Raw genomic sequence first — 11,964 nt, forward strand, 5'->3', positions numbered from 1 at the left:
AAGGAGGTACACACCCGGAGCGGCAGTGCTCCGACACTGACACACACGAAGCGGCAGTGCTCCGACACTGACACACACGGAGCGGCAGTGCTCCGACACTGACACGCGCATCACTGGCATGCGCTCTCTGGAATCGGGCTAGCAGACGACGCGCGAGCGTCTCGATCAAATAGCCGCGAAAGACACATGCCTTCGAAATGGGCTGGTTGCCCAGAATGACAAGTGCTTCATGATTCCAGTTTACAAGTTTTCATTATACTTTAAACAACGCGAATACAGCCGAAAACTAAACCATATAGCAGCTTCCAATGCAGCCACGGCATTCGTTTCCGCGAGCGACGACGCGACGGCTGGTCTACTACGGTGGCGGCGCCCAGCGGCTAAAAGCCGCACTAACGCCGACGGTCGGTTCCCATGGCGCTCCGCTCCTTCGCCCAGCCCAGGCACAGAAAAATAGAGGATGCGCTGGTACCAACTAGCGACAGCCCCCGTGTCCGGGAAGGGACCGTCTGCCCGAAACAAATCTAGCCCCCCCCCCCCCCACACACACACACACAACCCGGGCAGGAGGTAGTGCCAGGACAGACGTACGGATGATGATGGGTTGATGAGTGTCGTAGACCTCTGGGACAAAGCGCCTCCTCCCATCTGACAATAGCACCAACTAGGCGCAACCTAAGTTTTTCTTTTTTTTAAGGACGATATTCTTTCTCGGGATACTTGAACGCATAAATTTTGTTCTGTGTCTGCCTGCCTTTCTGTCTGTCACACGATTCAGCCGCCCGGCCCAAGTTTAAGCACTTGATGAACACCCAGCCATCTTGAACTGGTAGCTGCGTTCATACTTGTGAACATTGTCGATCAAAAAGCAAATATTACGCATATCAGAGGCGCAACATCAATACGTAAGTATTAGGTGGTGTGTTCCTTTACTAGAAAATACATAGATACGTAATTCTAAAGACCCTAGTGTTTCTTAGGCTGCGCTGAAACGGCCGGCAGAAGACTATCGCCTTTCGACGACATATGCAGAAAAACCACGCAGATACGCGGCCAATTTTTAGATGCGAAGCATCTTTTAGCGGAGCTCAAACCGGTGGTGGTGTGCGGCGTGACCAACCTTACTGCGCATGAGCAAACCCTCTCCACATACCTCCTCCCCTTTTCACTTCCCCTCTCCCTCTGAAACGCTGCTTCGCATCGCCCCTCTCAACGCCGCGATGAGCGCCAGCGCATGCGCATCCCCTCACCTCTCTCTCCTCTCCTACGCTACCCCCTCGCGCGCCTGACGACCGCGTTCCCCGCTCGCCCTGTGAGAGTTAACGGCAAGGCTAGAGGGAAGACACGACGCGCGTAGCGTTCCTCTTCGCGTTCCACGACGCGACGTCGGTAGCATGCCCAACGAAAGCCAACGGAACGCGATCGTGCAAGTGCTCAGGCTTCGCATCGCCTCATGGTCCCATTTAGCGGGAGATGGTGTAATTTTTCTTTAGTCTTTTTAACGGCGATAAAACTTAGTGTGCCGTGTAACTTTCGTTTTGATTGAAGCTTTCGGGTGACATCTCTCACATTCACTGCTGCATGTAATCGACATTTTTCTGCTTTATGACTCTCTGCATTGAAGTACGGCAGCAATGAGCTGAAAAAGAATGTGGATACAGGTGTCTCGTCATTGCAAGTCGAAGCATCACGCGACCATGGCCTACACTCTTTGCTTCGAGTTGCCAATCTGTCGACTGACCCTTGTGCCAGCGAACGGCGAAACTCTATTTGTTATGCATTATTGGTAGGGCGTGCCTATAAAAACCGTGCACAAATAGGTGGAAATTTTAACTGTTGTCAATCAGGCCAGCTGCATTGACAACGCTACACTAACACACAGCTTCACACATAAAAAAACAGCAGATGCTCCCGGACATCGCGCCAACAGTGCCAACAGCGCGTAGCTGGCTTAGGTTAGTAGATTAAAACTGATTAGTACTACCGTCAAATATAGCGAGCGTCTCAGGATCTGGCAACGTTCGTTTTGTTCCATCATGGCGGAACCCACGCGGCTATAGGTTTCTAAGGGGAGCGGAACCCATGCGGTTACAGGCCCTATGGGGAGCTTTTCCTCTAGAGTCAGTATATTAACTCTGTGGTTTTCCTGCTATTTATTTGTCAGAAATCAAACATTGCTCATCATAGCCCATTAAATCCGTTACAGATTGTAGGTGGAAGCAGCCTAGGAAGACATTGTCTTCAATATAACACCACATGACAATAAAGCAGCAACTATTTTAATGCTTTTCCTTGTTACCATTTATATACATTCAGCAGATATTCCTGCCAACACTTCTCATCCTCCTAAGCTTTCTTCACATTCTGTTAGTCTCTTCACCAGGTGCTTTTTTACATTAACGACCGTACTCCTTTCTTGAAAATATTCCTGAAGAATTTCCGAGTTTCCAGTCTGCTGCATACACATTTCCCAGTCAATCATTTCATCATTGTAGCGCCTTTTGTCCTCTTCAGCTCTTTGCTGGTAGACCTAAAAACAAGCACAGTATCCCCATTTGTTTTAGTAGGCATTACAAGTGTTAAGGCAACTTCTTAGTTTAAACAGTCATAATATATTATAGCATATGGCAGCGCACACCACTTAAATCAGTAGTTACTTAAATGCTGCTATGTGAAACCACAAATTAGGAGACTCAAGATTAACTTTGACCACCTTAAATTTTTTTTTAATGCACCTCCCACTCCACCCTCTTATATTCAGATACAGGTAAATAATAGAACCTAACCCGGTAGGTACAGGTAGGAATGAGGTGTTTAACTAGCTCACACTAGAAGAAACTGGACGTAAACTCTGCCTTGGCAGCCAAAGAAAGAATTTGCTGTGTAGAGAAGTTTTGTCTGAGGTTTTATGTAAACTCGCTTTTGATCAGCATGATATAAAAGGCAAAATGCAACATTTTCCGTTAATAATGAACGTCAGCGATCATAGTAGACTGCACCAAGAAGTGTCCAAAGTTCCTTTTTTTAGTTATTTTTTCTTTCAGTCATTCATTGGCCTTACAGGTGATTATGAGCACATGATCTGTGCACTAGAGATCGTTCACCATGTGGAAAACCTGGTGAGGGGCAAAGTGGGCAAACTGAAATCTAATATGCAAACCACCATCCTTGCACTAAAGAAAAGAATGCCATAAATGCTGAGCTATCATGGTAGTCATGCAATAAACATGTCCGGTAACTCTGTCTGTTTCCAATGATATGAGGTTGAAGATAGCAAGAGTGCTGGCCAAATTATGAGGGTCCCCTCTGAATGTAATCTGAATCAAGCAAAAGTGCTGTTAAATATAGCACTTGTGTTGTCTTGCTTCTTCTGTCTATGTCTTGATTTTGCACTTTTGCTCTGTTGGAGATATTTTCATTGACAGTGCAATGAAAAGCAAATGATATGAGGTGGAAAGTCACAAGGCAGTACTACGAGTAGCTCCGTGCCTTACCCACTATGGCTTACAAGCACGATTATGCAAGAGAATCCCTTCCTGCAACTTTATTGGGGAATAAGAATCACTCATAGAAATCAATACACTTTTTACTTGTTGCTCTATTTTACAAAGGAATGTAGCTTCTTTAGTGCAGAACAGAAGCCTTGCTGGATGTTACCAAAGCCACATAGAAGCTCAGCCTGACAACTTCAGTCCAACTGCCAAATGAGCTAGATGACAGTGAATGAAAGATTGTCAAAAGATAGCAGGCATTGAGTTTTGGGCATGATGGCACGACATTCAATTAAAAATGCACAGAAATTGTTTTGATTAGCCTTTTCCTGTTGTAATTTTAATCTGTGCTGCTATGCAAGTTACCAGTTTCCTAAGGTCACTCGTGTGATGTTTACTACCTTTGGCATTACTTACCTGCTTCTCTGATTCGGACAGAGCTTTCCATTTTTCTGCTAGAACTTTTGCCTCTTCCTAAAGCAGGAGCAGAGAAAAAACGAATTAATTTAATGGTAATTTAAAAATGAATATCTATGTGTACTTACAGTAATTTTTTGGTTAGGCTGTCTGGCTTCAATGCAGAAAAAAGCATATGCTGATCGAGGAGGTCCTGGCTTCTTTAGCTGTCGTACCTTCTAAAAAGTCAAAGAAAAACTGCAAGTACAAGTACTGCCCTCGAAGTTATGCAAAAGTGGGCATAATTTATATTAAATGGCACAGGTTATTCTATTTGTTGTCATAGCAACAGATATAACAACAAAAACCAAATAAAAGGAAAAGCAGCTCACTGCCTCCAGACGACGACTCTTTCTCCTCGGGTACAGATGTTTTGCTTTTTGACCAGTGGCCATAATCTCTTCAATATTCAAGCTGGACAGATATTCGTTATACTGCTTCTCTTGTTGTACCATGATATCCCTTGCTTTGTTGGAATACAGCTGAAATGTGAGAAAGACAAGCTCAGTAACAGTAACATTAGTTAACAACTATATCATACATGCCGTAGATGCTATCCTTGCCTGTTTTGTATGCTCATCCACCGCCTTCCATTTTTTGGCAGCAATGAAGGCCACTTTTTGGAAATCATTTCCTGCAAATTATAAACTATTCAAAACCACCATCCTGACTTGAAAGTGGTAAAAGCTTTAATGCAGATGATAAGCATCACCTGGTGTTGTGTAACTTGGCCTGAGGCGATGCAACTAGCATATCACTACCAACATAACTAAATGGTGTTTCCTGCAGTGCGCAAATGACTAAAAATAAGTGTCTAGAATGGAACCAAACTAGGTGTGGGGAGAAGCTGGAAATGGCACAAAAATGTGTTTCCTCTTTACAATCATCCTCAGAATAAAAAAGGCATCATGGCAACACAAGAACATGGCAAGAAGCCTGTAATAAGTTTTCGAACATTCAGTGTGTACTCTTTCATGGCAACGGTAACAAAGGTACGTAAAAAGCACACCTGGCTCAATCTGATAACTAAGAGAAAATGCTAAATTCCACAATATCTTGAGACAAGCTTAGTGGAGAGGCAAGTGAGGCACGTGGAACCCACAACAAATCAATGAGCCAGGGAAGAGGCTGAACAAAGAAAACTCATCATGACATCGTGATGCAGCTTCTGCTAGTATTGGTTGTCAGTGATAAAAGAGTGGGCGAGTTTACTGGACTCTTTGACATGCCAAGCAGCCAAAGAGAGCGGTGTATACTCAAAATCATTGACCAAATATTGAATAATGCTGTTGAACGTATAGAAGATTCATAATAGTACAGAAGCAAGTACGGAGAGGAGCAGTTAGTTACTTTTGGGGCCATACTGTAAGCATGCATCACAAAAGGGGATTTTAAGTGACAAAACCACGATATGATTAAGGCACGCAGTAGTGGAAGGCTCCGGAAATTTTTGGCCACCTGGGGTTCTTTAATGTGCACCTAAATCGAAGTACACAGACCTCTAGCATTTTGCCTCCATCAAAATGTGACTGCTGCGGCAGGGATCAAACCCGCGACCTACGGGTCAGCAGCCAAGCACTGTAACTACTGTATCAATGTGGCAGCCAAGGCTATCATAGAAAAGAAGCTAGTTCAACGTCGCGCGTGCTCTTTGCTAAAGGCAAAAAGAAACATGCTGTCCACCCTGGCAACAGCAGCTGTCCCACAGTCACCCTTGAAAGTATAAGGTTAAGACTGTTTATCATGCGGTTCTGCAAAACACATGAGTCCAGTTTACGACAGCAGGTCTGTGTACTTAGATTTAGCTGCACATTAAAGAACCCTAAGTGTCAAAATTTTTGGAGCCTTCCACTACGGCATGCCTCATAATCATATCGTGGTTATGTCATTTAAAACCCCAGAAATTATTATTATATTCTTTGACAGCCTGTGACAAGCACATTAGTCCAGTTTACGACAGCAGAAGAAAAGTTGAAGACTATGGCTGCAAAGAATCGCTGTTATTTATACACAGTGAAAGAACATCGACTCAGAAAACAGCTAGCAATGACTGATGCGCATGCACATTATAACTCTTCCAGTCATGAATTATATGTACAAGTCATAAACTGCCCTCATAAAGTCGTGTAGAACACGCAGTTAAAAACTCGTCTCCGCCGTGCATGAATCCGATTGGAATTTCAGAAGAGTGAACACAAGAGTCTAGTCACCGCAAACACTCCTCATACTAGCTTTCAGCAGTTCTGTAAGTGGATGCCGATGTTTTATTGCAGATGCTTAGAGCATGGATCAATGAACATGAAAGTCCAGTCACCATGCACACTCCTCGTACCAGCTCTTAGTTTTAAATGGATGATAATGTTTTACTGCAGATGTTTAGGGCATAGATTATAGAACAAAAAAAAATTCAGTCACCGCAAACAGTCTTTACAAGTTCTGAATTGTAAGTGGATGCCAATACTTTAGTGCAGATGCTTAGAGCATAGATAATCGAGCACAAAAGTCCACTCACCACAAACAGCCTTCATACCAGCGCTCAGTGAAGGAAAGAGTACTTACGGAACCTACACTCAACTCTCTAGGCAAGTGTTCAAGTTTCAAACAATCTTAAAGCTTGTGATTTCAAGCTAGTTTATGAAGATAATGCATCATGACATAAATGGAAGATCAGACGGATCCAAGATGTAGCTAGAGGACATGGTCAAAATATCAGAACGTGTTCTGGGAAACTTCCAAATGGCCCCGTGATACACAGACCTGTCCAACTCCGGTACCTAATGAACTTTTCTCACTTTAATAGACTTTAACTATTCAAGAGTTCGACGAAAGTTCGTCTGGTCAGGTATTATGATGAGGATGAATATGCGGTCACTGACCAAGTCAAGGTGAAAACAGAGAGACGTTTCGGGACCCATACGGGTTCCTTGATCACAATCTGAGTGTGGCTCTGAGTGTGATCAAGGAACCCCTACAGGTCCTGAAACATCTCTGTGTTTTCACCTTGACTTGGTCAGTGACCACATCTACATCCTCAGACTTTAACTATGTGCCTTTTTGATGTGTGGAGGAAATATTCTATTTTCACCAGCCTGCCCATAAAGAAAAAATTAACCACCAGCACATGAAAGCACTGGCCCCCAGTAAGAAGACAACGAAGTGCGAAAGAGGAAGCATATGCCACGGACTGTATTCAAGTTACCTGCTCTAAATAATGTAAATACACTTGTGTTTCACTCTCTACCATGACGATCTCTTCTAAAAGCCTTATAGTACATCATGATTTTTGATATCAAAAGCGTGTTTGTAGAGACAAGGGCAAAATTTTGCAAGTGGCAAGATCATGGCCACAGATTTCTTTCTCGTTGATTTTAGATGAAGCAGCGCACAAAAGGACGCAGTCATGCACACATAAAATGATGCAAACACAAGCGCTGTGTTTGCATCATTTTATGTGTGCATGAGTGTGTCCTTTTGTGCGCTGCTTCATCAAATATCATGGCTCACCAACTAGCCCATCAGTACATATTAAAGGGGTACTGACACGAATATTTTCAGTTGTCGTTTTTTTGCGTCAAATGAAAGTTCAAGCCCTCAAGAGCCTAGAAAAGGTAGTGCTAAGCGCGAGTTCGCCCTGAAAAAGTAATTACAGTATGTTTTTAAAAGCTAGTTTCGGTTCCTACTGTACCCTGACGTCACAACACGGTATGAGCTTCTCGTCACGTGCTCGCACAATATACAGTGACGTTTCCACGGCCGCTCGGCAACGTGGCTCCGTTGGTGATGCACAAGCGGCCATTTTGGAAGTTTTGATGACGCACAAGCGGCCATCTTGGAAGTTTTGGTACCTAACGTCATCACAACTAGCCAGACTGCTGCGTGAAGTCACCAGAATTTGTACTGTAGCCTGACGTCAAGCTAGTGTCAATGTCAGTAGGCACGCCATGGAAAAATTGACTTTAATATCAAATTAAAATACCTTATCAGCATTTTCTGAGCTTCACACTTGCTCACAGCCGTCTCTGCATAAAGGAGATTTGTATGGCACAGTAAACTAGCCTTCGAAAAAAGGTGTCAGTACCCCTTTAGGACTGATTTTAGTTTGCTTTCATGAGATTACGGCTCATGGATTTAACAATGTGGGATTTTCTATGAGTCGGCACAGCACCGAGACCAACACCAGTCACTCCCATGTGGATTCCGGTAGGTGCCAAGATCAATATGGCACAGTGTGGACAGAGGTGTAAGCAGGCAGCATAAGTGCTTGAATGCACCATATCACAGAGACCAGGATAAATGGGTTGTACTTGGAGGAAGACTTCAAGGTGCAGTCATGGATGAAAAATGTTTTTCCATTATTATTAATTTACTTATTGTAAAGCATCAGAAATATGCGAAAAGCTCCACAAAGTGACATTGGTTCAAGAAAGTAAGTGGCTGCATGAGTTTGCATCTGGAAAAATCCCTTCTTTAGAAAATAGGTGGTGAGAAGTGCGAGCTTTTCTGCATCAAAGCAATGCTGCTTCAACCAAGCTGACAACCTGATCAATTTGAAGCTCAAAATGCAAGAGTCATGAAGTCACATTAAAGACTGTACCGTCACTGAGCTCACAGAGGTAAGTATGAAATTTAAGGTCATAGAACACATTATCTATAACTTTTTTAAAAGTTGCTGGTGGAATGAAGAGCCTCAATAGCATAACATCAAAACCATACAAGCTATTTAGTTATTCTAATCACCATTTTAGGTAAAAAGGCAGTGCCATTGCTACCTGCTGATGGCTAGGGGGTCTAAATAATGTGAAAATGGTTCTGCTCCATATTGTATTGCCAGATTGTATGTGCCAGTTCACTGCAGTGTGCGTCTGATGTGGTCGTGTTTAGGCAGCTATAGCCAATAGACGTCAGACTCTGGAGTTTCCAAGATGTGTGGAGCCGCCACCTGTCAGAGAAGTATTGAGTAGTGCATAGACCGACTCTCTCGCACAGTTTGCTATGGGACCAGGTGCAACTAGTGAGTGCGAAACAACGATTGAGCTTAATATCGCGTGTGTTTGCGCATTTAGCACTTAGAACGAGAGCTGTGAATTGTTCTCCGCTAGTCGGACGCGCCACCGAGCCGTCGTGAAGTGCTTGCTGGATCACTCGCCTGAATGACAGCGAAAACAGCAGCAGACGAGAGCCCTCCGCACGCTACGAAGAAACTCCGCAAAAGACGCACTGTTGCGTTGTGAATTGCCATGGACGTAAAAGACGGAATAACAACGTTCAGTTTTACCGATTTCCATAGTTGTCGTACGAAGAAGAAAGGCGAGAGCGCTGGATACGGGCCGTTGCGAGCGTGTTGGGTAAGCGAAGTACCCGCGTTCTCCACAGCCGGTGGCATGAGTGTGTGGCTCTGCTGTTGTTTTGCATAGCCCTGATGCAAAACCGTGGTAACCTTGACTATGAAGCTCAGCAGAGGCTCTGACCGCGGTGCTTGTCGTGTAACACGAAGTGAGCAGCTAGAGGCAGACTGGAGACGCGTGATACGCACACCGCGACGAGTTGGTCGTCACAACACAGCATCGCGGACGTACGTACGTTTTGAAGGCTCAAGAGTTCTGGTTCTAACTAGCTAACACCACGTGCGTCATACAAGTAAATCGCAGAATGTTGGTCGTGACCCCCTTCAGGTTCGTTTCGCCCGTGTCCTCCGCGGTTGCCGTAGCTATCTCGGAGGCCACGGTTTTGCCTTTGATTGTATCCCGCGAAAGTGGACGCGCACGTATCCCCATTTGCAGTACATACATACGGAAGACGACCATCAAGAGACCATTTCAGGATGCGTAATAAAACACTCCAATGCACAGGAAGCGAGAGATGAATTAAGGGAGAATGCAACTGAAAAGGCGAAAATCGCCGGAGTTCGCCCCTGATGAACCGAGTTTTGTACCACTGATCGTAAGATGCATAGCTAAGTAAATTGATCGTGTATGTAGCTACTTTATCGCTGTGGCATACGTATATACCCGATTTTAACGCATTTAGGCTCTAGAGAACGGGTGTCGGAGGGCTTGCCTCGAACTCGGTGTCGTGTGATGCTCGCTTGTACTTGCGAGTTGCAGCGCACGGGAATAACTAAAACTTATTTTGCATTGTACTCGCAGTTCGCTTTGATCAGCTTCCTTTGTTTCTGAAGCGTGGATTGGCGGAAGAAGCTTTCCAGGTCCTTGATTTTCAGGAAACCGCGCCTCGACACCAACGAAAGAGGAGGGTTATATTGCGGCCTATGCACATTCGCTTGCGGGCGGCTCTCTTTGCACTACCCAGTTAGTGCCAGGGCTACGATGAGGGCGCTGGTGGCGGTGTTTTTCGCAGCGCCGCCTGGGCAGAGTCTGACGTCTATGCAGAACCATGGAACACGTTCTATTTTTAACAAGAACTGGTGATGTCTGGGGACTGTTGGAAGGCTGCACAATGCCACATTTCAGCACTTGATCAGCAATAGCATGATGACATGATCAGTAAAAGCCGAGGCAGTGGCACAGTGGTGTATGAATGGGCATGCCAATGTGTGGCCCAAAAGGAGCTCTGACAATCAAAGACAGAGCTGAAATTGTTTTAGAAGGGCAAGAAGCTTAGCACATTAGAGTATGGCATGGTCATCAATGAAGTTGTACAGAGCATCCACCAATTAAGCATGAGATGGCGAGGTGCAAGCCAGTATGCAAATTGATGCACCAATCTCGAGGAGTTGCAACACATACATGAATGAAGGTGAGACAGTCAACAAAATGGACAAGGCCAAAATATTCACCTTGCAGTAGCATTACAGATTAATGCTGCAAAATGCGAATGAAGAGCCCAATGGAACCCTACAAGGCTATGAGCACAGAAAACGTCATAAGGCAGGAACGGTGATGGAGAAAGATAGCAACTGTATGGCCTAAACAGAAAGATCTATAAATGCGTGCACACAAGCTGCCACAACTTGAGATGTTTACAGCCTGTTTAGTACAAATGAGCATATGCCCTGCAAATACCGCATGATTCCTCTCTTGTTGATGATGTACATGGTCCTTCAGTAGGAAGGAAAGCAATTCAGTGATTCTAGCCAGTACAATGTGACAATAAGCTGCAACATTTTTAGGTCCAGCACTTCTTGATAGCACAACATTTGACAGATTAGTCCAGTACAACCAATTTTGCATCACTGCTCAAGGATCCACCAGACAGCAGTTTTCTAACATACACCGATGACTTCAACATGACATATGAGCTATGTAGTCGAGTGGGAGGGCGAATGAGACACCAAAGCCAGTAAAGCACAGGTACGGCATCGATATTATGATGCCACCCAGGTGTCAGCCAGAGATCAGTATCGTGTTGAATGTAGCGCGATTGTAAGATGGCGGTAATGGGAGTTGCATGACTATTTGAAAACTGCGGCCGCGGCGAACGTCGTGTTGCTGTAAAATTTTGCTGCCTTGAAAAGTGACTAGTGAGCTCCAGGAAGCTGAGAAGATTGTAGTTCACAAAACTTCCAAACGTGCTACGTTTTAATTGACATTACTGACAGGTTTCTCGCGTCATCCGTGTCTTTTCATTTATCTCACACTATCAGCATGTCTTACGAGCAACCACATCGCGCACAAAAGCTTCTTATAACCATATTTGGGATTCTTCGAAAATGTTACCTGGGTTTTCTTGTTGCAACGAAGGCCAGATTGTCTTCACAAATAAGTTATAACCAGACAGGCGCTTCGGACGGCTGGGGAAACTAGCTTTCGTCGAGAGATCACGAAAAGACAGCCACGCTCTGAACATCTGTAGTTGAAAGGTGTACTGGTTACGCTATTTTTTAGGGGTTACGTTCACCACTTATGTAACTCCAGCGTGCATAGTTGGACCAGTGCCTCCTCTATTTTGGACGGAGTGTATGCAAGGTTGGTGTATGTGCCACGGCCCACAACGCGACCGCCAGCCACACACCTTCGACTACGAGGCTACGTCGCTACGTGCTTGGCTTGGATAGCTT

The 11,964-nt window shown here is 44.7% G+C and overlaps 1 protein-coding gene across 2 annotated transcripts; it reads right to left on the bottom strand.

Annotated features, from left to right (window-relative positions):
• Positions 1-2,263: 2,263 nt before the first annotated feature.
• LOC119401716 (transcription factor A, mitochondrial) lies at positions 2,264-11,921 on the bottom strand. 2 transcript variants are annotated; one of them, XM_037668648.2, is made up of 6 exons: positions 11,624-11,921; positions 4,493-4,581; positions 4,280-4,429; positions 4,037-4,126; positions 3,909-3,965; positions 2,264-2,530 (listed from the first exon to the last, which is right to left on the bottom strand). In XM_037668648.2, the coding sequence occupies exons 1-6, from the start codon at positions 11,751-11,753 to the stop codon at positions 2,339-2,341; spliced, it is 708 nt and encodes a 235-aa protein (XP_037524576.1). In that variant the 5' UTR covers positions 11,754-11,921; the 3' UTR covers positions 2,264-2,338. The 2 variants fall into 2 exon arrangements, with proteins under 2 accessions (XP_037524576.1, XP_037524584.1); XM_037668656.2 differs by having other exon boundaries at positions 4,511-4,581; positions 11,624-11,920.
• Positions 11,922-11,964: the final 43 nt, after the last annotated feature.

This window comes from Rhipicephalus sanguineus, chromosome 1, assembly GCF_013339695.2.
Source record: "Rhipicephalus sanguineus isolate Rsan-2018 chromosome 1, BIME_Rsan_1.4, whole genome shotgun sequence".
NCBI classification, from domain to species: domain Eukaryota; kingdom Metazoa; phylum Arthropoda; class Arachnida; order Ixodida; family Ixodidae; genus Rhipicephalus; species Rhipicephalus sanguineus.

Coding starts and splice junctions, on each gene's coding strand:
- LOC119401716 (XM_037668648.2), bottom strand. CDS start 11,753: ATGTTCAGAGCGTGGCTGTCTTTTCGTGATCTCTCGACGAAAGCTAGT. Junction 3,966..4,036: donor AGCCTAACCAAAAAATTACT/GTAAGTACACAT, acceptor CTCCTGCTTTAG/GAAGAGGCAAAAGTTCTAGC. Junction 2,531..3,908: donor TGTCCGAATCAGAGAAGCAG/GTAAGTAATGCC, acceptor GCTTGTTTTTAG/GTCTACCAGCAAAGAGCTGA.